Source organism: Alternaria arbusti (assembly GCF_024043155.1).
Source record: "Alternaria arbusti strain BMP 1465 chromosome Unknown scaffold_10, whole genome shotgun sequence".
Lineage (NCBI taxonomy): Eukaryota > Fungi > Ascomycota > Dothideomycetes > Pleosporales > Pleosporaceae > Alternaria > Alternaria arbusti.
In genome coordinates this window covers 593,157-615,475 of record NW_026249950.1, presented here as the reverse complement: position 1 = coordinate 615,475, position 22,319 = coordinate 593,157, and the positions used below count along the sequence as shown (strand labels likewise).

General features: G+C 54.2%; 9 protein-coding genes across 9 annotated transcripts; 3 read left to right on the top strand and 6 right to left on the bottom strand.

The window, feature by feature from the left end:
• Positions 1–992: 992 nt before the first annotated feature.
• Positions 993–1,892, bottom strand: J4E86_007468 (uncharacterized protein; the record flags this gene model as incomplete). Its single annotated transcript, XM_051447987.1, has 3 exons — positions 993–1,075; positions 1,126–1,361; positions 1,417–1,892. 3 exons carry the CDS (start codon positions 1,890–1,892, stop codon positions 993–995), a joined length of 795 nt encoding a protein of 264 aa, XP_051300925.1.
• Positions 1,893–2,555: 663 nt separating this feature from the next.
• Positions 2,556–5,780, bottom strand: J4E86_007467 (uncharacterized protein; the record flags this gene model as incomplete). Its single annotated transcript, XM_051447986.1, has 4 exons — positions 2,556–2,595; positions 2,653–5,409; positions 5,473–5,562; positions 5,701–5,780. 4 exons carry the CDS (start codon positions 5,778–5,780, stop codon positions 2,556–2,558), a joined length of 2,967 nt encoding a protein of 988 aa, XP_051300924.1.
• A 365-nt stretch (positions 5,781–6,145) lies between these two features.
• On the bottom strand, positions 6,146–7,746 carry J4E86_007466 (uncharacterized protein; the record flags this gene model as incomplete). Its single annotated transcript, XM_051447985.1, has 2 exons — positions 6,146–6,241; positions 6,292–7,746. The coding sequence occupies 2 exons, from the start codon at positions 7,744–7,746 to the stop codon at positions 6,146–6,148; spliced, it is 1,551 nt and encodes a 516-aa protein (XP_051300923.1).
• A 473-nt stretch (positions 7,747–8,219) lies between these two features.
• On the bottom strand, positions 8,220–9,866 carry ECM14 (putative metallocarboxypeptidase ecm14; the record flags this gene model as incomplete). Its single annotated transcript, XM_051447984.1, has 1 exon — positions 8,220–9,866. One exon carries the CDS (start codon positions 9,864–9,866, stop codon positions 8,220–8,222), a length of 1,647 nt encoding a protein of 548 aa, XP_051300922.1.
• Positions 9,867–10,391: 525 nt separating this feature from the next.
• J4E86_007464 (uncharacterized protein) lies at positions 10,392–14,723 on the top strand (the record flags this gene model as incomplete). Its single annotated transcript, XM_051447983.1, has 2 exons — positions 10,392–10,782; positions 10,837–14,723. 2 exons carry the CDS (start codon positions 10,392–10,394, stop codon positions 14,721–14,723), a joined length of 4,278 nt encoding a protein of 1,425 aa, XP_051300921.1.
• Positions 14,724–15,922: 1,199 nt separating this feature from the next.
• J4E86_007463 (uncharacterized protein) lies at positions 15,923–16,507 on the top strand (the record flags this gene model as incomplete). The annotated part of the gene is made up of 1 exon (XM_051447982.1): positions 15,923–16,507. One exon carries the CDS (start codon positions 15,923–15,925, stop codon positions 16,505–16,507), a length of 585 nt encoding a protein of 194 aa, XP_051300920.1.
• A 113-nt stretch (positions 16,508–16,620) lies between these two features.
• Positions 16,621–17,562, bottom strand: J4E86_007462 (uncharacterized protein; the record flags this gene model as incomplete). Its single annotated transcript, XM_051447981.1, has 2 exons — positions 16,621–16,946; positions 17,001–17,562. The coding sequence occupies 2 exons, from the start codon at positions 17,560–17,562 to the stop codon at positions 16,621–16,623; spliced, it is 888 nt and encodes a 295-aa protein (XP_051300919.1).
• Positions 17,563–17,868: 306 nt separating this feature from the next.
• Positions 17,869–18,564, bottom strand: J4E86_007461 (uncharacterized protein; the record flags this gene model as incomplete). The annotated part of the gene is made up of 1 exon (XM_051447980.1): positions 17,869–18,564. One exon carries the CDS (start codon positions 18,562–18,564, stop codon positions 17,869–17,871), a length of 696 nt encoding a protein of 231 aa, XP_051300918.1.
• A 1,125-nt stretch (positions 18,565–19,689) lies between these two features.
• Positions 19,690–21,197, top strand: J4E86_007460 (uncharacterized protein; the record flags this gene model as incomplete). Its single annotated transcript, XM_051447979.1, has 2 exons — positions 19,690–20,453; positions 20,522–21,197. 2 exons carry the CDS (start codon positions 19,690–19,692, stop codon positions 21,195–21,197), a joined length of 1,440 nt encoding a protein of 479 aa, XP_051300917.1.
• Between the last annotated feature and the right edge of the window lie 1,122 nt (positions 21,198–22,319).

Here is a 22,319-nt window from a genome sequence, read left to right as displayed (position 1 = left end):
GCAATATCACCTTTCAACCTGTGTATTCTCGGTCAAAGAACATGCCAAGTGGTACCTTCCCTTGCTGTGGTTGGAAACATGTCGTGTCGCCAGGCTCTTAGCATTCCCGCGCCGCGGAACGCTCACTAGTGACACGAACACGGGTAGATGGGCATTCTACCACAATACCATCGAGCACATGACAATGGCTCGCACCTCGGTGGGGACTGCCGGAAACAACGGTTGGCTCTCGTTTCCTTTGCTCGAAAAATGAACACTGGATGAAATCCGCGCTTCTCCAATCAAATGGTGACTCCCGCGTGTACAGCATCCGCTTCTTCGTTGGCAACGTTACTATGCGACATGCGGAAATTCGTATCGGAGCCGACTTCGGCAGGCAACGAGGATGCTGTGAGCTGTGAATTGGCGATTAAGGAACATGTCTCGATACTCGCCTTTCTCCGTATCCAAAGAATTTGCGGCAGAGTGAGTCACCACGACAACGACAACAACAACAATACCCTAATGATAGCCGCATATTGCGATTCCTATCGTTCAAAGGCAGTATCACTAGCCCCCGCGCAGTGGGTATAACACTTACAATCATAGTACAAGGCAATGGAAACAGCAGAGGCCCTGTACCACGCTAACTAGAAGAGTAAGAATGTGGCTAGCGGCTGAGACCGGGATACGCTCACGACTGTTGCAATTGTGTGGCATATGCGCGGCTGTAGTCCGTTTTAGTGGCATGTGAAGGCCTCAGACGGTGATGGTTCAAGGAGTTTGGGGAACTTCCACCTTCTAAGAATGGCTTGCGCTTCGAACACGTCCTGCACCGCAGTCTTTGAAGCAGCACCAGTCTAAAGCATTTTCATCTTTCACATGAAACCGGAGCATAGATATCATTGCTCAGCTCACTGACCAACTAGATTCCTCCAAGATCATTGCTCGGTGCATCCCCCAACATGCACTGGAAAGCTAGATGAGCGGGACCTGTTCACTCATCCAACATCCTAAACCTTGACATCGAGACTGAAGCTCGAAGCCGACCACCTCGCCGGCCCACCCGTGAAAGCCTCCGTACCAATTTGGTAGACTACCCATACATTAGCATCAAGTACGCTCCATTCGCATCGGAAAACCTACCAATCAGGTTCTGCGTGCTCGCAGGAAATTGCTGAGTCTGCTCCAGATAGTTGAAGAACAACTTGATATCCGCACTAAAGCTCTTGATATCACTATTTCCAGCGCGTACGAAACTGTACACGCGCATCGATCCGTTGTAACCGGTGTAGAGATCAAAAGTGTATCCAGCGATGGTGACGGTTGCTACAGGAGCTCCAGCTTGTGAGATGGGCCATACGCCTCCCAGCCTCCCGAGCCTTGTCCACGTTAGTCTTACTTTCTGAATCGTTGTCGCATGTGCTAAGAACTTACCAGACCATGAGTTCATAATCCCCACTGCTGTTGACATGATTCGGATCCGCGGCAGTAAAAACATCATACGCCACATTCGCCCTCACATTACTAGTCTGATTATAAGACCACTCCACCTGCGTCGGCATACTAGTAATCTGCGAGATCTTTTGCCCTTTGGTCAGGATTTTACCGGCGTAGGCATAGCTCTTAACTTGGTCCTGGCCGCCTTGCCATACCCAGTCCGTGCTCCATTTAATTCCGTTTCCGGTGCTGCCCTCGTAGTAGGTGCACTGAGAACCAGATGTCGCCTGGTCTTTGCCCCAGAGGTTGTTGAGGATTTCGTAGCCGTTTGCGGAGTGGTAGGCGTATTGGGTGCAGAGGCTGACGGTCTCTTGAACGGAGGTTGCGTCGCGGTTATTGATGGTGGGTGTGCCGACTGGAGTGGCCGAGACACCGGCCAGAAGACCGGCGGAGAGGGCGATGAGGAGTTTCATGGTGATTCGACGAGATTTGTACTGAAAAAGTGACACGGATTTGTCTGATTAGTGATACACGGTTTTGTAGTTCATTTTATACTAGATCTACACATAGCTTAACTTCAGCCTCGGATACACTTCAGCCGCTCCATATGAGATGTTGTAATTGCCCGATCAGTTGACAAGCGCGATGATCAAAGAGGCGTCATGGCACAAGACTAAGCTATGTCGGGGAAGCCTCCGTCAGCCTCCTGATGAGGTATGAACGAAATATTGACATGGATGTATAAGTCACGGGCGAGGTAGTAGGGCCGGTTCACTTTGTGTGGTGTATTTAACCTTATGAAGCTTCATATATGCTAGTGTGACCGGGTGTTGAACTCGGCACATGCGGGGTAAATACCTAGGTATAGCAGCAAAATGTATTGCAAGAGCTCGGTATGTTCCGAAGACAGGATCAAACATCAAAGAACGACATTCACTATGCCGAAAACAGGGAACGGGTGGATTGTGTAGTAACTTGCTTCTCCACACGTCTAACAGCCCATCTATTCCAATCGTGCAACATGAATCCCTCACTTTGTTCCTCGCAGTAAGATACTCCACGGAATGCAATACCCCCAAAGTGTACCCCCTTGCCCTATAGCAAGCCAAGCAAATGCAAAGCAGCGACCAACAAACTCAATATATGCCTTGTGTGCGGTACTGGAAAGTATCGTAACTGTAATCATGTCAGTGAACCTGTCAATGCCGTAAGATCAATGTCGAGAAAACTTACAGTCGGGTATAATAACTTCCCACACTCTTCGCAACGAGTTCCTCGACGAACCCTTCCGCCTCTTCCCTACTCAAATGCAACATGAGACGCGCTCTCAGACTATTCGTCACACTTGCCGCGCCAGCAGCAAAGCATGGCATGCTGCTCTGTTTGCTCATCAAATCGACCAGCATGATAAGTCTCTCGGCGTCTTTCCTCAGCGCTTGGAACGCCTTCTTGCATAGCGTTTTGAACTCCTCGAATGCCGGGGATGTCACACCGCCTAGGACGTCGACGTAGTCTTGCGTTAGTTTGAAGGGCGCGGCTTCGAAGCCCATAGACCCGGGACTGTTGGAGAGCATGAAGCCGAAGTCGATGTGGATTATGTGGCCCATATTGTCGATGAGGAGGTTGCCGTTGTGGCGATCTTTTAGTTGCAGGACGTAGCATATCATGCTGTAGGCGGCTAGAGAGCGGGCGAAGCAACCGACACCAGCAATGTAGGCTTCCGAGTCTGGCTCGCCAAACGTCTTGAGCCAATGGTCTTTTAGGGTTGCGATGCGTTTCCGGGGGTTCGTGCCTGCTGCTATGCTAGCAAGTGTCAAGCTTCGTTTCAGGGAGTGAAGGGATACACCGTTGGTGATGGTCTCGATGAGTCCGCAGGATTCGCCGGTAACGAGGATGCGCATCCGTTTTGTCCAGACGGGCACGTTTGCTTCTTCCCAGATCTTGGTGCATACTTCGATGAGCTGGCACGCAAAGGCTTCTTGACGCAGGTCGGCTCCGGTCTTGACGATGACACTGATCAGGTCCCAGTTCTTCATATTGCCATATGGAGAGGATCGCCGTATTCGCTCTCGCTTGGCGCTCCATTCTTCGCCGAATGTCGCGGCGCTGGGATCATCACGATCGCCCTTCCGCTTCATACCACCAGTTTTGAGATCGTTCTCCATGCGAGCTGCACCCGCACCGGTGTTGGTCGCGACGGCCAAACCATCCTCAAGCTCCTCTGGCTCGGCACTGATTGCAGCTGGATCCGACTCTGCCATGATCGTGTCGAAAGTAGGGCCCTGGTCCTCATTTAAGAAGTTTTGCTCTTCCAAGCTCTGCATGCTTGCGATGATCTTGGCCTTAATCGCAGCTACTTCGCCCTTTGGCCGTTTCGCGCCACTCGCCTCGAGCTGTGCAAGCATCTGGGCAGCGGTGCGCATGTGAGTCGCAAGGGCGGAGAAGTCTGGCTGATCAGCTGATTGATTCCGCTGGTTCAGATTTGCGGGAATCGTCATTCGCCTGATCGGACCGGGACTATTCGACCTGCTGATCTGCGAGTCGGAAGTTCGTGGTGTAGACAAGGTGGCCACAGAGGACAGAGTGTTTGCTCCACTAGAAGACCTGGGGGCTGTGGCTTTCCCATTGGCAGCCGCAGCAGGTAAGGTTACGCGTGCCATCCCGGAAGCAAGGTCGGTATCATCCATATCCTTGATGAGCGAGGTGCTGCCCAGGTCTCCAGTAGCGGGCTCGAACACGCTGTCTGATCCATTGGGTGGCGTGCGGTCGAAGGCAGAATACTCAGCATGAGTGATGTCAAATAGTCGTCTCCGCGAGGTGCCCTTCTCTAGCATCAGTTTCTCAAGCAGCTGTTGGTTCTGTTCGGTGTCCGGATCAAAGTCAAAGTCCTCCTCCAAGACCTCAACCATGAGCAGATACGGTACTCGCTCTGCACTGTTGAGACTAGTCGCTTCTGCGGGGTTGATGCGCACTATGCGGTGATGCTGGCTCTGCGACGGAATCCCATCCTTGAGAGTCGGGGGCGATAATAAGGGTATATCAACTTCAGCCGGCAGGTCCTGGGCGATCAACGCTAGTTCAGCTCTCAGAGCACTCAGCCGCGCGGGCTTCGGCACAACGACCAGGCGGTTTGAGATGTCCTCGAGCGCGCTGAGAAACTGGGTCTCGTTCCGGAAGTAGTTGGATCGCAGCAGTCGTACCTTCTGCGCGCGGGACAAGGCGGTAGGTGAGAGGGGCCTCGGTGGCAGCCCGGGGTGTTTGCGAGAACCGAGTTGGAGCGGGCCTGGTCCGAGGCCAGCGGTTGCGGGGGGCGTGGGCAGGGGAGACGACTTGGGGTCTCGGAAGTCGGGTAAGGACGACGAGCTGAGCCGGGCCTCTGAAGCTATCGACAGCAGCGAAGGGCGATGCTGCATTGAGGGGCTCCGGGTAGCGGCTGGCGCTCGTACAGCTGCTTTCCGCAGGTCCTTGGGTTCACGCGGCCGTGAGGACGAAGCCTTGACGGATCGCCCATCCTCGGGGTCGGAGTGCTGCTGCGCTATCCGCTTCTCCTTGGAGCGTGAGGAACTGCCCGTGACGGTCTTGCTCCGCCCGACCTTGGCCGTCTGCACATTGTCCGAGATGATGTCCTCGACGGGCCGTGGCTTCCGCGCCTGCGCAATGGCCAGTGGTCCGGCGTGGACGGGGAGGAAGGGCGCGGCTATGCTCGCCAGGACCAGGCTCGAGAGCACCGTGACGGGCAGGACGTTCTCCTTGATCTTCTCGCGGCGCTGGGGCTCGGCGGACCCGAAGACGATGCGCTGGACGCGGTTGTAGATGCGGCGGCACGTCTTGAAGGCAATCGAATTGGGGGCGCTGGCGAGGTCGTGCAGGTACGTCTGGAACAGCCAGAAGGTCAGCAGCGCGCCGTTGACCGACTCCTCGCACAGGTCGATTATGAATTCCTCCAGGGCCATGGACTCATTGTCGATGCTGATGAGCAGGTGGCAGAGCCTGTGCCCCGCGTGTGTAAGCTAGCTGTCCATGTCTCGTCGAGGTGGGCAGGCGGCGACGTACTGCGGGAGGAAGAACTCGAGCTCCTCGTAGGCGAACTGGCGCAGCTTCGAACAGAGCACATAGTGGATTCCGACGTGGTCTGCATACCGGCTGCGGTCACGGCCATGGTCAGCAACGGGCCCCAATGCGGACGTGGGTGGAGGTGAAGGGCGCTGCGTGCGGCGGTGCTGCGGGCAACGGTGGCTTCGGGGCACATGGGACGGGGACGGGGAGGGGACGGGGACTCACGCAAGGTATGCTACTGCGAGGCTCGGATCTTGGTTGAAGTGCTCAGATTCTATAAAGCGCTCTAGCAGATTCCAACTCATCTGGGACGGCTCATTGGGGCTCAGGACGGGTGGAGGGCGACGGCATGCGGTGAAATGCTCAAAAGGGTCGCATACGGAAAGATGGGGCGCGACAGGGTTCAGCGGGCGGAGCTGCTCATCTCCGCCGCCTGCGTGATAGATAGCCTAGCAATGCGACATCCACTGTATTACTCCACTATCGACTACTGCTTTCACTTTGCTTTCTCCAGTTCCGCCATACGTTCCGCCTTCATAAAGAATAATCCTGCAACAATAACAAATACCCGCAGCCAACGCCGTGCATTTGACTTTTTGAATAAGCCCAACCCTCGCGCGCAGTGAACCACATATCGTACACCGGGGAATATATACAATACACGTGCAGTCTAGTCCGCAGCGTGCAGGTCGACAAAGATGTTGATGGCGGCCACCAGCACTTCAGCAAAAATGAGGATGATGACGATCCACTCGAGCAATTCACCCTGTATCGGTCAGCGGATGTACGGCAAAAAAGCACAAGCCAGGTACTTACGTGAGTGACGGTCAGCTGATCCTTCAAGACAGCAAGCAAGTCTCCGATGACATTGAGTCGCTCAGTCAAGAGACTAACTCTCTGGTCCATCTCCAGATAGCTCCTCACAGCTTGATACACCGGGTCTAGCTGCGGCTCAGCCCACATGAGTTCGGGCGCATCAAGAACCGATCCTTGCAGATGGATACTAATGCGGAGAATGAACAATTCTCCAATCTGCATGTTGATCTGTTTCTTGTTCAGGTTGATCTTGCCGGAGCTGGCGATTTCAGCTGGGATGTCCTTCGTCTCGTCGATAGTGTTGTCGACCAGGTCCTCGAACAGCGACGTCTTGACACTCTGGGAAAGACCGTGACTAATCGCTAGCTTGATCATGTAGTTCTTCTTGTCGCGCAGACTGATGAAGTCGTTGTATATCCGGGCCTGGTACTCGCGCGTGTAGTAGAAGTTGAACTCTTCCGTCTCGATCTCATCCTTGCCGAGCTTGTCCACTTCAAACTTGGCGATTTCCTTCAAGAACTTCTTCTCCTCCTGCAGTGTCATGCCCCAGATCACGACAGTGCCGTACTCAAACAGGAATACTTCAGGCGTATGGACGCGTGTATCGAAGTCGGGCGCGTCCATTTGAGGGTCAGAGTCGGCGTGCGTGATCGACGGCCGTCTGGGGCCGATGGCTTGTTCGTTCGCGATGTCCGGCGCGTCGCCATCGTCGTGCAAGTCGATGAGATCCTGCCTTCTTCTCTCGTTCTCGTGTTCCACCTCAATGGCGCTGTCTGAGAACCTTCTCGGCCTCTCTTCCGTGAAGCCGTCGAGTACGGCAGTGCTACTGACGTCTTCTGGGCCCTTTGTCGATCCGTAGTTGTAGGGTGAGTATATGCATTCGTCGAAGCGCTTGGGCGCCGCTCCTCTGATCTTCTGCTTGCCTTTCAAGAATCGCATCATCTCATCGAGCTTGTACGAGGCCGCAGTACAGTATGCCGTCACCCTGGGCAACCGCTCTCTGTCTGCCTTGCCGAGGCGGGCAGCATCTCTTCGCGCAGTCGGATCCTTTATCCTGGTGTATTGTACATAGACATCGCGTCCACTCTCTTCGTCTTCGGCTTCATCCGCGGCCGGGTCAGGAAGCAGCTTGAGCTTCTGCGCAGTCCTCGTCGTTCGCTGCGGTCCAATCTTGGGCACCGGCGCGGGAGGTATCCTGGCAGGAGCGCCGGAGCTGTTCCTCCTCCGCAGCTTACTATTCAGCGTCGACAGCATTGGCTGCCCACCCTGGGTGGTGGCAGCATGGCCGGAAGACGAGGCACTGTGCGATAGCGATCGCGACGCTGGTGGTTTAGGACTGGTAGATGTGACGGTTGGGTTAAAGGTGACGGTGCGCTGTGGCTTCGGGGGTATCGCTCGGCTTGAGCTCGACATGGACGAGACCAAGGGAGTCGTTTCGGTGGAGCTGGACGCCATGGCGGCTGTTCGGCCAATTCAACGATGGTGCGAATCAACAGCGAAGGTGAAAGTGTCACTAGAAAGAGAGAATGTCACAGTCGCAGATGCCGCGGAGTTCAGTCGGCGCCATAGACGAGCGTTAGTGGATGCGGTGGGTGACAGGCGCGTAAGCTGTTTGTGTCGACGAGACTTCGAGCCATGACGTTGTAAGGATCTATGCTTGGACTAACGGTCGCAGCACGGGCCTCCCACGTGCAAGAGAACGCTACCTGCATGGCGGCCGTTAAAAACCAACATCCAGGAACCTGGCTGCTGTGCGACTGTCAAGGTTGTTTTTAACGCCTTCGCGCTTGTGCGAGTTTGTACAAAGTTGGCATCCATGGATGCGTTCGCTTCTCAAGGATCTGCATACGGGCACTAATGCATGAAATCGGGTATGACTTTACGCAATGTGCGTAGTCAGGTCTAGAAGAATGTATTAAGTAGATAGTCTACAACTCGATGATCTCAGTTTCGAGTGAGGGCTTAACAATTTGAGCAGGCTGCTCCTGGTTGACAATGCCAACCTCTCCCAACATAAAACGCCCAAAATACAACAACGCGTCCAGCATCTCCTCTCCGGTGGGTATAATGTTCTCCTTGGGTAGCAGAAATCCGTGGCTGCCCGTGTCTCGCAATTTGATCTGGTACGAGTACCTGACTTTCAATTCGTGGTAGAAAAAGTCCAAAGCACTGCCGCCGCTCGATTCAATGCGCGGGAAAATAGACTTGTTCTGGCCAGCAATGGCTACGTTGCCTTCGCAGGCTGATGTGACCTTGTACGTTTGACCCTTGCGGGATACGCGAATAGCTTTGGCTAGACCCATAGCAAGCTCCTCAAGGTCCTCGATTGATGGAGGCTCCTCGTCGCATGAGTAGCTGTATGGGTACAAAATCTGTTGTGAGTACGAGTGCAGATCTAAGAAGCCGATAATGTCAACATTGTTTTCAGTCTCGTTCTTGGCCCATTCGGCAAAGCGTGCTGACTCTGCACCCTCGAATGGGGTGTTGCCGGGGAAAGATTCACTGCAGGGGTTGGACTGGGAAGCATCGCCGTCCCACTTGTACGAGTAGCTGCGGTCGAGGTCGATGCCGCGGCAGAAACGTAGACTGGTGGGCTGGCGGTTCTTGCGCCATAGACGATCGGTCTCCCAGCTGTAGACGTATCCGTCTGGGTTCAGGGTTGGGACGAAGACGAAATCGAACTCCTCCATAAGACGCGTCATCTCACGGTCTTTGCCGTATGCGTTGATGAAGTTCCAGGCCAGGTAGTTGACGGTACTTGTGGATATCCACTCACGGGCGTGGATGCCGCCGGTGACAAGGATGGTTTTCCGGGGCTTGGACGGCTCTTCGTTATTCGTGGGGTGCACGCCGACACGCAGAGCGGGAATGTCACGGCCTTCGTAGCTAATGCCAATGTTGATGCGGCGGACGTGGGTGGTGAACATGGACGCCATGAGGCTCATCCAGGGGTTGATGACGGAGAGGGGCTGGTAGTCTTGGAAGAAGATGTTGCCCTTGCCCGATCGCGGGGACGGCCGGAGATTTGACGAGAAGCGATCGTTGTCGGGAACGGGTGTCGTCTCGGTGGACGGGTAGGTGTTGAAGATTGCCTGTGCGAGGCCGAGGTCTTGGAGGAGTGGTTCGTGGGCGTCCTTGAGCGATGGAGGCAGCAGTCCGAGCAGGGAAGGCACGACGTCCTTGGATACGCGCAGGTCTGCCCAGTCCTCATTGAACTCCCAGACGTCGAGGAAGAGGACGTCTGCTGCATCCGCCAGCGCCGAGGCCTCCTCCGCCGTGCGTATCTTGAACCGCAAGACGACATCTTCACTGTACTGCGCGACCAGCTTGTCACCCAGCGCATCGACAACAGTGCGCGCGTCTTCACCATCTAGTCTCTTTTGGTCCTCTGGCAGCTTCCATATCCGGCGGATTATCGCGTCGGAGAGCCTGCGCCATGGTCGCGGAGACGCATTGTGGGTCGTAGCAAATGTTCCTGCATCGTACGGGGACGGCGCTGCATCGTGCGGGGCGGCGGCTGCGAGCGAGGGCGCGAGGAGCAGCAGGCTCAGCAGCGCGCAAACGGGCTGGCGCATTCTGGCGGTGGGCAGCCAAACGGGCGGAGGCCGAGTATGCGATGCGGTCGTGGCCAGCAAGCGCCGGGAAGGGGTGGAGAAGGTGTCGTGTGCCTGGCGATGCTTGGAACAAACGTGGGCGTGGTGTGGCTGGTGCAGCTCCAGAGGCGCGCGGCCAGGCCAAGGTTTACGCCAGCGAGCGCTAGGAGGCCTCCACTGCACAGCAGAGAGGACCAGTGCGCTCGTCAGTGCCTTGGTGACAGCTGATCTGCTACCCTAAGGCCTGCGACCTGCTATCCTCCCCCTATACAGCCCGAGACTGTTATTCCCACTACGTGTCTGACGCCGTGCCGGGTCCACGCCATCGATATCTGATCTCACCTCCCCGACTAATCCTAGCAGCACTCCCTCAGCCTTACAGGCGTGCCGCATCCGAGCCATCCTAAGAGACCCCAACACGCCCTTCACTGCCCCTCTCCGCTGTGCCATGTACCGCACCGTGACCCCGTATCTGCCTTCATGAGCTGCTAGTCGGCGCGAGCAGCCATGCCTCTGCGCTCCCTCCGCCCCGGCCGCAGCGAACGAGACCTCAAGCGACGGAGCACCCTCGACCCTGCCGGCTTCTTCCACCGGCGCGCCGACAAGGACACGCGCTTCGACAGGTCGCAAGAGAACCTCGACACGAGCCGCATTGCCGCCTCTGAGGATGGCTTCCGCCCCACGTCCACCGACACGGCGCGGCCCTCGACCGGCCATGATGATGATGACGACTCCCCGCCTTCTCCGCCCGTACAGGAACACACGCCCAACACCAAGCGCTTCAGTCTGATGCGCTTCCGCCATGCCTCGGACCCCCAGCTCTCTGCCAAGGCAAAGGAACACGCCGCAAGGGACGACGATGCACCGCCTGTTCCTCGCATGCCGGGCACTCCTGCGCGTACGTATGCGTATTCAATGTCGGAAGTGTGTGTACTGACGTAGAGCCATATAGCGCCCGCCATCATCACCACTGCACCGACTGTGGCAGACCACGAGGACGAGGCCAAGATCGCGCCCAGGCGGAGTAGGATGCAGCAATTCGCCCTGCGCAGGCGCTCCTTTGACCCGACGACGTTTGAGAAACCGACCACGCTGCGAAAGTCGATGGACAAGAAGCGCAAGCCGCTAGGCTTCAAGAAGAGCACTGGGGACCTCTTGGACGAGAAGGAGCGCGCGTCGACGAGCAGCCATCGCCGGCCGGACGTGCTTGCCGATTCGCGCGAGTCGGTGGAAAGCGCGAGTTCGCTGGCGCCGCCTGCCACCAGGGCTTCCGAGTCGTCGAGATCGGACGGAAGCTCCGGTGGACACATTTCTTTCGAAACTACCTCACGGCCCTCGCACCCGGCCCGCGTTGGCTCTTCACGATTTGGCTTTGGGCGTCGAAAACAACGCGCATCCTTATTCCCACTCCCTATGAAGATCGAGCCTCCGCAATTCCCCGACACGGCGCCTGCGACACCACGTGCGTCTACGGGCGCGAGGAGTTCTGCCTCGACCGATCATTCAATCACCGAAAGTCCACCTCTGACCGCGCGTCGTCTCAACTATGGAGAACCTGGGACACAGACACCACCAGTCCCTTCTGCATCGCAAGTTGCTCTTGCTGCTGGTGCTCTGAATTTGGCCTCACCCGGTTCAGGTACTCTCTTTCGCAACGACTCGTACCGGTCAAGCCGATCCGCCCGCTCCTCGCCAAACAACAATGGTCCTGCACGAATGGGTCTTAGGGGGCGCTCATCCACGATGGGATCTTTGGGCGGGCGATCCGACGGCGCAGGCTCGCCAACACCACCTGGCGGGCCCAGCGGAAGAACTTCGACCTCCACGGCAGGAAGAAGTAGCTTCAGCAATCTGTTTGGCTTGAGTTCAAGATTTCGTCAGAACTCCGAGCCCCATTCACCCCGGCATGGTTCACCTGCTCACGGGTTTCTAGGAAGCTCAGGCTTGTCATCGCATCAAAACTCGATGAACATCAGCCGGGAAACTCTCATTCTACCAGAGCGTGAAGAAGGCGAGACACCTGGACGGTACCTGGAACGAATCGAGGCGAATAACTTCGATAAGAGCGTCGTTGCCAGCTACCTAAGCAAGACCGACGACCCCTTCCTGCTTGCCGTACTTAGAAGCTACATGCGGAAGTTTGCCTTCTTTGGCGACCCAATCGACATGGCGATTCGCAAGTTGCTCATGCAGGTTGAACTACCCAAAGAGACACAACAAATTGACCGTGTCCTTCAGGGTTTCGCCGACCGGTATCACGAATGCAACCCCGGTATCTACATCAACACAGACAAAGCCTACTTCATATCTTTCTCCATTATCATTCTTCACACAGACGTCTTCAACAAGAACAACAAACGGAAAATGCAAAGGCCCGACTACATCAAGAACTCGTCCTGCGATGGTGTCTCGGCTGACGTCCTCGGCTGCTTTTACGACAACATTGTCTACACTCCATTCATTCACATTGAAGACGAGGTTGACCTAAAGAACATCACCTCGAAGAAAAGCAAGAGAGTCGCTGTCCTGAAAGGACCAATGAACGACCCGGCGCGGAAAGCCGCGAAGGAGCCCATCGATCCGTACACATTAATCTTTGAAGGCAAGCTGGACGCGCTCCGACCCACGATCCGAGACGTAATGCAACTGGACGATCCGTACAACTACACCGGCACGACTGCGACGCTAGACACCAAGAACATCTACAAATTGTTCTCCAAATACGGCGTGATACAGATTGTCTCCTCGCGATCGAGACCGGAAGCCTTCATGTCTGAAGCTGCCCAAGAGAATCCCTTCGGAACCTCGGTCGGCATCGTCGAAATGCCAGTGACAAAAGTGGGAGTTTTGTGGAGAAAGGACACGAAGAAAAAGAAGGCCCGATCGCCATGGCAGGAATGGGGCGCCGTTCTCACTCGATCGGGGTTGTCTCTATTCCGGAATTCTACTTGGACGAAGAACTTGATGAGCCAGCACGAGCAACATCTCAAACGCGGCGACACAGGCCCGGTCATATTCCAACCTGCCCTACCCGACTTCAAGCAAGACCACATCATCCCGATGGACGGTGCGGTTGCGCTTGTCGATGCCACATACAAGAAACATAAGAATGCGTTTGTCATGTTCTCCAAGGCAGGCGAGGAGACATTCTTGGCCGACAACGAGAAGGACCTGAACGAGTGGCTGGGTGTGCTGAATTATACTGCTGCGTTTGAAACACTGGGTGTTCGGTCAAGAGGCATGATTGGTGGGCTGTACGAAGGCCAGAAGAACCGTGGCATGCGGCGCCTGGAGTCATCCCACTCGACCAAGACGATACCAACAGCCACTGGCGAAGTTACCATAACAAGTGGCAAGATCGACAATCAGTTTGCACAACAGATGATGAACGCTAGGAAAGATCTCATGCAGGTGCGCATTACGGAGTCCGAGGACAAGCTCACCAATGCTATCAAAGAGCTGGAAGCACGCTTACGAGATGCAAGACATCTCCAAATTCTTGCGCCCATTCAACCGAAAACTCGCGAACTGGTCATACACGCTGCCGGTCGGTTATCAGCCAAGCTTAAGTGGACCCGTATCGACATTTGGCGGATGAAATGTCATCGTGACATACTTGCTCAAGAATTGGAGGACGAGAGAAAAGGCCTCGCAGATAAACAAGCGCAAGATGACCAGCCCTCGGAATTTATTCAACAGCCGCAAGTCTCGCCTCAACAGTTGTCGCACAGAGCGTCAAAAGTTAGTGGACTAGCGCGGTTGACTTCCAAGACCAGCTCAATGAACAGCGGAAACAAGCAAGCTCCATTGTCTCCTACCTCACCGGGCCGTCCAGGGACCAAGTCCTCTAGGGAGACTGAATTCGGTGGAGATGAAGCATTCAAGACACCACCGGAGACATCTCGGCAGTCGAGCCCCAGGGATCCATCGGCCCAATTTCAACCTGGGCCTATGTTTGGCCCTGGCTCATCTGATCGTCGAAGCTCATTTGCGAGCTCCTCGGCACATTCACCGAGGATGTATCCCTCCGATCACAGGCCTTCAATATCGACGACTGGCGATGGCACCTTAGGCTCCGATTCTGACTCTGACTCCGAGGACGGGTCTCGGTACGCGACTCCGCCTCCAGGCGAGGCGGGTGATTTGGAGCCCATGTCACCAGAGCCGACACCTGGAGAGAGCCCCCGACCAGAGCCTGTCATTGATTCTGACTACGAACAATCCCTTGCTGCTTTGACAGGATCGCCCCGGTCTCACACAAAGCAAAGAAGAAGTCTACAGCGCACTCTTCGAGAGTCCCGTGGCAGCTCTTCTCACCGCCGCAGCCACAAGAGCAGAGATTCGTCGTCGACAATCACACTCGCGAGCGACAATACCGAGAGCGAGGGACTGGCGCGCGGCAAGGGCAGCTTTACAGTCCATGGCAAGAAGGCATCTGTAATTCAATTCGGCTCCGACTGGCACAACACCACAGCCGAAGAGCGCTTGGCGGCGAAGAAACAGCTCCAGGAGGCTGCCGAAGCGATCTCTGCCGATGAGCGGGATGGCACGACAGCTGCGCTTTCTCCAGGAAGCGAAAGCAATGACCCGTTCCCCCCTCGGAAACTGTCGGCAGGCACCACAAAGCAGCGACATGTATCGTCTCAGACGATAACTCCAGCAAACTTTCGCGAGTCCTTTAGAATAGAACAATCCGACTCTGACAGCGAGTCTGACATGAGCGACATTGCCGAAGAGACGCAACGAACGTCCGACGACCAACCAACGATGAAGGGCAAAGACCCTGCTACCGAACACGTGGAACGGCCTATACATAATCTCGAGGCCTCACCAGCCTAACACAAACTCCTCTCTTCTCTTATTTCCTTCGCATTCTGGATTTCAAAAGTGGATTTATGGTCATACCAGCATCGCTTGAGCGGCTTCTGTTTCTCCTTTGTCTATTCTACATACTCTTCTTCGGAACTTGTATGCACAAGCATGGCGCATGCGGGCATTGAATTGGAAACGCGACGGGGGCGCTTTTATACATGCATAGACGGACTCTCAGATTGGCGTTTGCTCGAGATTAGGATTGATGGAGAGCAAGTAGGGCTTGGTGTCAGGGCATACGGTTGATACCAGTGTTGCTGCCGTTTGTATGTGGATTACGATGTTCCCTTCGTGGATCAAAATATCGAACTACCGACTTATACGTGTGCTGTTATGGTGTTCAGTGCCGTTGTGCCGGCTTCGTGATTATGGCGCTAGTACCGATTAGTCACCCGGCCTTCCAGAACCGTTTCCCGTTACCAGTACCGACTCCTCCACCACACCTCAACTGGTGTGCATGACCGCGGTACATGGCTGCGCTTCAATCGCTTGCCCACATGTCTGCAAAAACCCGCCCGCCCTGCGCCTCAATCCCCTCACCTCGGGCAAAGCGGCATTGAACACCTCCTTCTCACCCTCCTGAACCCCATCCTGCATACGCTCCTGAAGCCATCCTGCATGCCCTCCAACAGCCAAACCGCGTTTCGCATGTCCGCCAAAAACCAGGCCCCACTCCACGATGCACAATAGCGACCCACCTGCTATTGGTAGAAACAGAGAGGTTCTCGGAGCTCGGCAGCCGCCTTGGGCCTAAGCGAAGACGGTATCGATCATCTCAAACCAGAAACGTCGCGTCGGCCCCTACCAGGTGGACGTGACAGCCCTGTCAGAAATGTCGCGAAGTGTTTGGTCGTGAACTGGTGATACAGGGAGGTGTGCCTTATTGCCGTTTACGCGCCTGAGGGGTATGATCTCACGATAGTGGTTGTGGTTTTTATAAGAGAAGGTGGCCGCCGTTGTGGTTTTCGAGTATCGATCTTCCGTCGGTTTCGTTCGCCCCAGTCAGTCTTTACACTTACGTTCTCTTTTTCGTTCCTTTGCTCTCCCTCCGGTTAGGGTATTTTACCTACTTTTATTGAACGTTCGTTATCGCTATACCCATTCAGCGCTGTTGCATATTTTTGTCGTATACATACAAGACGGTGCCTTCAGAAACGATTCCGAAGATGTACGCCCACGCCTTCACCGCCCTCACGCTCCTCAGTGGTCTTGTCATTGCTGCTCCTACGGCCAATATCATACCCCGTCAAGGCAATGCCTGCTTCATCATCGGCAACGAAGCCCTCCCGGGCGAGACGGCCACTGTAGTCCAACAAATCCAAGACAAGGTCACCTGCGACGCCAACGCAAAGACAATCGAAAACGTCCCCGACGTGACATCCGGTGGCCAAACCTTCTCCAAGATCAACTTCGCTGCCTCTGGTCAAAAACCAATGGAATTCGCCACCAGCACCTTCTTCACTGCTGTACCACTCGCCGATTCCAACCTCGAAGCTTTCCAGGACGCACTCAATGTTTACCTCGCCACTGAGGCCGGTCTACGCAGCTCGGGAGGCAACTTTGGTATCATCAAGGCGCCTAAGTTCTTCCTCGAGATGCAGATTTCGAGAATCCAGACTGCGAGGGGCCAGCCGCCTACCGACCCAGCTCAGCAGGTCGACCACTTGAAGGACAAGGTTATCGAGAACAACATCAGGGAGGATCAAGCGATTATGGATCAGGTTACTCAGTTGGCTACTCAGCTCTCGTAGGGGATGCAGTAGTCATTGGTAGGGCAGATGAAGGAAGGATATTGGACATGAATGCCTCTAGCCAATATGTAGCAAAACCGTCAATTAATCACATGATACCCGTCACCTTTTATTCACAGCTTGCTCTCCCCACTCCCTCCTACCTTGCCCCTCCATCCCGTCAAAGTAGCACCGCCATCCATCTCAACGGCATTACCCGTGATATGCGCACTCGCTTTACTGCTCAAGAACAAGACCAGCCCACCAAAGTCACTCGGCTTGCCAATGCGGCCAGTCGGCTGTCCCGCCGTCAACGCATCTGCGAATTTCTCTAGGCCAAAGTTCGTCATGCGCGAGGGGAAAACGCCTGGACAAATGACGTTGACCATGATATTCTTCGGGGCGAGTTTCGAGGCTTGCATCTTGGTGAGGTGGATGCATGCTGCTTTTGCTGGGCCGTCTAGACATTGCGTTAGTATAAACCAGTCTGGTAAAGGAAGTTATTGGAACGTACAGCTATAAGTCCCAGTCCCCGGATTACTCAACCCCCCACCCTCGCCCGTCGTAACATCCACAGTCGTAATACCCGCCATACTAGCAATATTAATGACCCTGCTTGGATTATGCGCATCCGCCCCCTTAGCCAACAACCCCTCGCACTCCACCGTCATATAAAATATACTCTTCACATTCAACGCATACAGCTTATCCCACGCGTGTTCCGGATAGTTGTAGTAATCATCGCCCCAGCTCGCGCCCGTGTTGTTCACCAACACCGTCAGGCGGTCCGTTTGCTTCTTCAACTCCGTGCAGAGGGCGAGGCAGCCGGCTTTGTCCTTTAGATCCGCGACGATGTAGGAGCATTTTCCGGGGCCGAGGGCGTTGAGGCGCGCGGTTGTGGAGGCGAGTTCGGATTCTTTGCGGGATGCGATGAAGACGCGCGCGCCGTTTTGGATGAAGGCTTGCGCGGCCATTTCGCCTAGGCCGGTGGCGCCGCCGGTTACGAGGACGACGTGCGAGGTGTAGTCGAAGAGCGTGCTGACGCGCAGGTCGTCTTTGGAGGCGGCGTGCGTCATGGTGGGTGGTGGTGTGGATGGAGGTTTGTGGGGTGGCTGAGGTGGAAATGGGTGTAGAGGTGAGGTCGATCGACTTTAGGCAGGCTTCAGGGAGGTATGTGTATATGCACAGAGATGCGCGGACGCGTCAAGGTCGATTCAGCCATGTCGGCAGAGCTGTGGTGGAGAGATGGCATGGACCTCGGCATCTTGAAGCTGTTTGCGGGGTGCTAGCGTCACTTGCGAACTCCACTGTGACCATTCGAGATATCGGTACGTTTTCTTCGATTTGCACTCAACCCGTAATGATGTGATTCTGAAACGTCTTTACATACGGACCTCCCATCGTACCACTCTGGAGGCGTCCTCTTCGCTGCTTGTTCCACGCTCGGCTTTCAGGTTGTCCAGCATCTCTACTGGGTTCTCTACGAGGTATACCTTACTGAGTGTCATTCCACGAGTGTAGACAGACCGAGGATGTGTCCAGCAACCATTGGCACCAAAGACCCACTTTGGGGGTCGGTCCTCTGGGTTCTCTGCACAGTTAGGGTCATGCTTGATCGCTTCCTTGAGGTATCCAATGGCGGCGTCTATATCCCCAAGGGCTTTGCAAACGACATGTGTCCTGAAGCTCAACAGAGATTTGAGCTTGCCAACTTCAAGCTGCCATGTTTTTGAAGTTAGCGACGCTTCTTGCGCACACATGGGCTGATCAGATAAGAAACTGATCATCTCTTCAGCATCCTTGCGCGCTTTCTGGAGCAATGCCACACTGTCGGATGAACCAGCTGGGTCTTCCTCTTTCGACTCCAATATACCTGCGCGATGGCAGAGGGCTTGTATTTCCCCTGCAGCGATGCCGCAAGTCCAGAGCCATAATTCAAGAATCCCGTCTCTCGATGTGTCGTTGCGTATTTCGTCGAAAAGATATGCATAGGCCATACGAGTATGCTTGATATCGTCCAGATGCTCAAGGCAATCAATAACAGGCCGCTCTTTCATCAAATGCTCTCTTAACTTCATGGTCCATGGAGAAGTGATCATGTCATTGGTGCTCACAATGTGAAATCTAAGGCGGGCCTTCGAAATGGGAAGCAGCAGAGGTTCAATGAGGATCTCTTGGGCTCGTTCAAGCGTGTGTGAGAACGTCTCAAAAAGCGACACATATAGGGAAGTGCTTCCAGACCTGACGCAGGTTAAGATCCGCCTTCATGGTATAATGAGAACTGCAATTACTCACCGATTTTGATGACCTTTGCCAATACGGATCAAGATCGGCAGGCTCGAGGCTGGCAGCAAGAAACACGATGCATTCTCCATAGGATTGGGGTTGCGGTTGCGGGTCGTGTGAAATTCGAGTTCCATTGCCACAGGAAAACCTGAAAAGTCCTTCTTAACAATCTCATCGCAGGATTGCAGTTGTGAGATAAGTGGTACGCGCGGGCAATCCACCCGGCGGCCGCTGGAATACCTTGGACACCCGGGTAGCGCGGGTATTGTTTTGTCGAACATGCTCCGAAGAAACCATGGGTGATTACTCTTAACAACCACGCACAGTTGACGTCTTAAAAACTGGAAGATCTCTGCGTTGATTTGTCGGCTCAATGTGAGCAGCTTACATAATGGCGATGAGGGTGCAGACGCCTGGGGAGGTACATCTAAGCGGCGGGTTCTTCGACCTACACTTCCCGTCTCGGCATTTGAATGATACGGATCGTTGTATCCAGCTGGAGTGTAGGTCAAGAGCTCGTGATAAACCTGCTCACGGATTGTGATCGGTAAAGTCTGGAAAGTGTTCATTAAGAGAGGCTAGAAGTGGTAGTAGTGTCGTGAAGAGAAAGTGGTGTCCCTCATAACTCGAGAAGAAAAGGCGATGTAGCCTGCAGCTATACCTATAAGGCTCTAGCGTGGTCCCAACCGCATGATTAGGCAACCAAGATCCTTAGACTTGCACGTCTGACAGATGACTTACATTATACCTAAATTGGGCTGTAGCGATATGTACCTCTTATCGAATGCTGCAGCTTCATGCAAGGCGAAATGACGTGTTGTGCTGCGCCTAGGTAATTACCTAGGTACAAAAGGGCCACTCGTGTCCACCATGGTTATAGCCAAAGCACTTGCTGCTCACCCAGGTAGGTAAGCGCAATGATCCAACTACCTGTCGAACTCCAACGGGGTTGCATCGATTTCCTTTCCGACGATTTGGCGACACTTAAGGCCCTTCGCCTAGTAAACAAAGGATTCCACGAATTGGCCTCCGAGAGTCTCTTCCGCACAGTATCCTTCACGAACGTCGGAAACAGCCCTGAAAGATTCTTGAATATCATTCATTCCTCTTTGCGAAAGCATGTACGTCATGCCATCATCAATACTTCCGAGCACCCCGACAGGGAGCAGAATGAGGAGGATGAGGATGAGGAGCAGGATGACGACGATGACGACAACGGGAGATATCTAGCGGATGGACCAGACATTCTCTGTACCTTCGCTGACGCCATCACACAACTTCCACAGTTGGAGAGTTTGAAGCGGATAGAGCTAAAGTTCTCGAGCATTTGCACCGTGGAGGACTACACTCACACCAGATACAGAGATACTATGCTGCAAATTAGAGAGGATGAAAATTTCCGGGCGAAGATGCAGGACCTTTGCTTCCAGGCTTTGGCGCAAAGCGAGAGCTTCGAGAGTCTTACGATCCAGAACTTGCAGGATGCAATGCCTCAGGATGTTATGGAATCAAAAAGCTTCCTAGCCGTCAGAGAGCGCTTAACAGAACTGCGACTGAGAATTCTGAGGTACCACGTGGAACCGGAAGGTGGACAGAGCACCTATGCAGACGCGCAGCACAATGGTTTAAGACGTTTTCTCCCGAAGTACTGGTTGAAGCCCACCATCAATCAACTCACACGGTAAGTCCCTCTGTACAAGCCTGGAGCTATATGTGAGTCATGTTCTGATTTTGTAAATAAATCTCTAGTCTTACGCTCGATTGTGACTGCCTCTGGGGCGTCTGGCCTTTCACGGACTTCCGAGAGGTCGAACCGTTTCCACACCTCAAGTCGTTGTGTTTTGGCAATTGGACCATCGCGCATGACTGGCAGGTCGACTGGATCGTCGCGCATGGAGCTACACTGGAAAGTCTACTTCTTTGCGGTTGCGGTGTTGTTCGTTATCTGGCTTTGCTCGACAGGGGAATGAAAGCGAACTTCCCTCAGCTACTTCCACAAACGGGTGACGACGAGACTGATGATGAGGATGACGAAGGGATTGATGATGAGGGTGACGATGAGTTTGACAGCTTCGGTCTTTCTTATGGACCTGAATGGGAGATTGAGCCGGATATTCGTTGGCATCAAGTATTCGAACGCTTCCGAGTTGGCCTCCAACGTCTTCGGTACTTCAAGTCGGGCTATTCGCAGGATTATCCCTTCGATAGCCGCTACAACATGCAGCCCGATCACCCCATGAATGCTTACTACTCCCTTGACTGTCGCAAACCACCGGGATTCGAGCCAATTGGGTGGGACGTCTACGAGCCTGAACTTGAAGAAGAAGCTCAGCGTAGGCAAGAGACAGACCTTCAGGAGGAGGATCGGCGTGCTCTGACTGCACTGATGGAGACAGTGGAACAACGGGTTGTTGAAGCTATTTGAAGTCGACCAAAAATGCAACATCATGTCGACTTAGACATGCTTTCTCATGCAAGATTTTCCCCACCAGGGGTGGATAGAAATCATGAAGCACTTTGCCCCTTACATACGTCTCAATCTTAATAAGTTAGTAGTCCCCAAGATAAGGTATACTTCTCGGAGAGCCAAATGATATCCTAGGAGAATGTGACACGAATTGTAGCCACCCCTAGTTGACACATCTTTTCAAGAACGGTCCCATACGGTAGCTGAGTACTATCTCGGTGTGTTCATTGCTGAAGGCTCCCGAACTCCGCAATCGCGCAGTCTTTTCCCTGAAAAGAAACTGAGAGCGTCTTGCTATGTTTGCCAGATTCGCGTATACTGACATCGAAGACACCGGGTACAACCATAGGCCTTCTGAACTGCACCTCCATCCATGAGGAAGTGGTGAACGGTGGCTGCAAGCTTTTCGAGTCCGTCAGTAGATGTAGAGCTTTAGCGACTGTGTGATTTCCATGCGCAATCTTTCCAGATAGACCAAAGGCCTTCGCCGCCGCTCCCGATAGGTGGATGAAGTTGTAGTCCTTGCAAATCGCAGCCCATTTCAGCGGGTCGTCGACTGACATTGATACCTGTGTGGTGCTCTCAGACATCTGTGGTATCGCCATGCTATACCTGGTCGCATGTGAACTGTTCCGGATTTTCTTGGACTGTGACTTTCTTAGTTCTAGCATGGTGAAGATCTGGCGAAAGATGATATCCATAGTTCCATCCTTCCTACCAGTGGGAGTGGTGATCACGACCTCCAGATCCCACTCGATACCTCGTTTTGCTGGTCGTGGGTAATTACTTGCAATCGCATTCAAACGGGCTGTTCGTAGATCTACGAGTCTCGACAGATCGCATAGGTCGGGGCGTAATATCTCGAACCTATTGCGCACGTTTACTGCGCCTAGTGGATTGATGGGACACCAGGGACTGGCGAGTAGAAGTAGCATTGCGGGCTCGGTCATGGCTGAAAGGAACAGCATAAGTTGCGGTGCTGAGAGCTCTTCTCCTGTGTTGCTTGTTCCTCCAACTGCTGCTTGATACCGAACAACATCGTCTGCACCTAGAGTGAATGGGGAGTCAAGCTCTAATGCT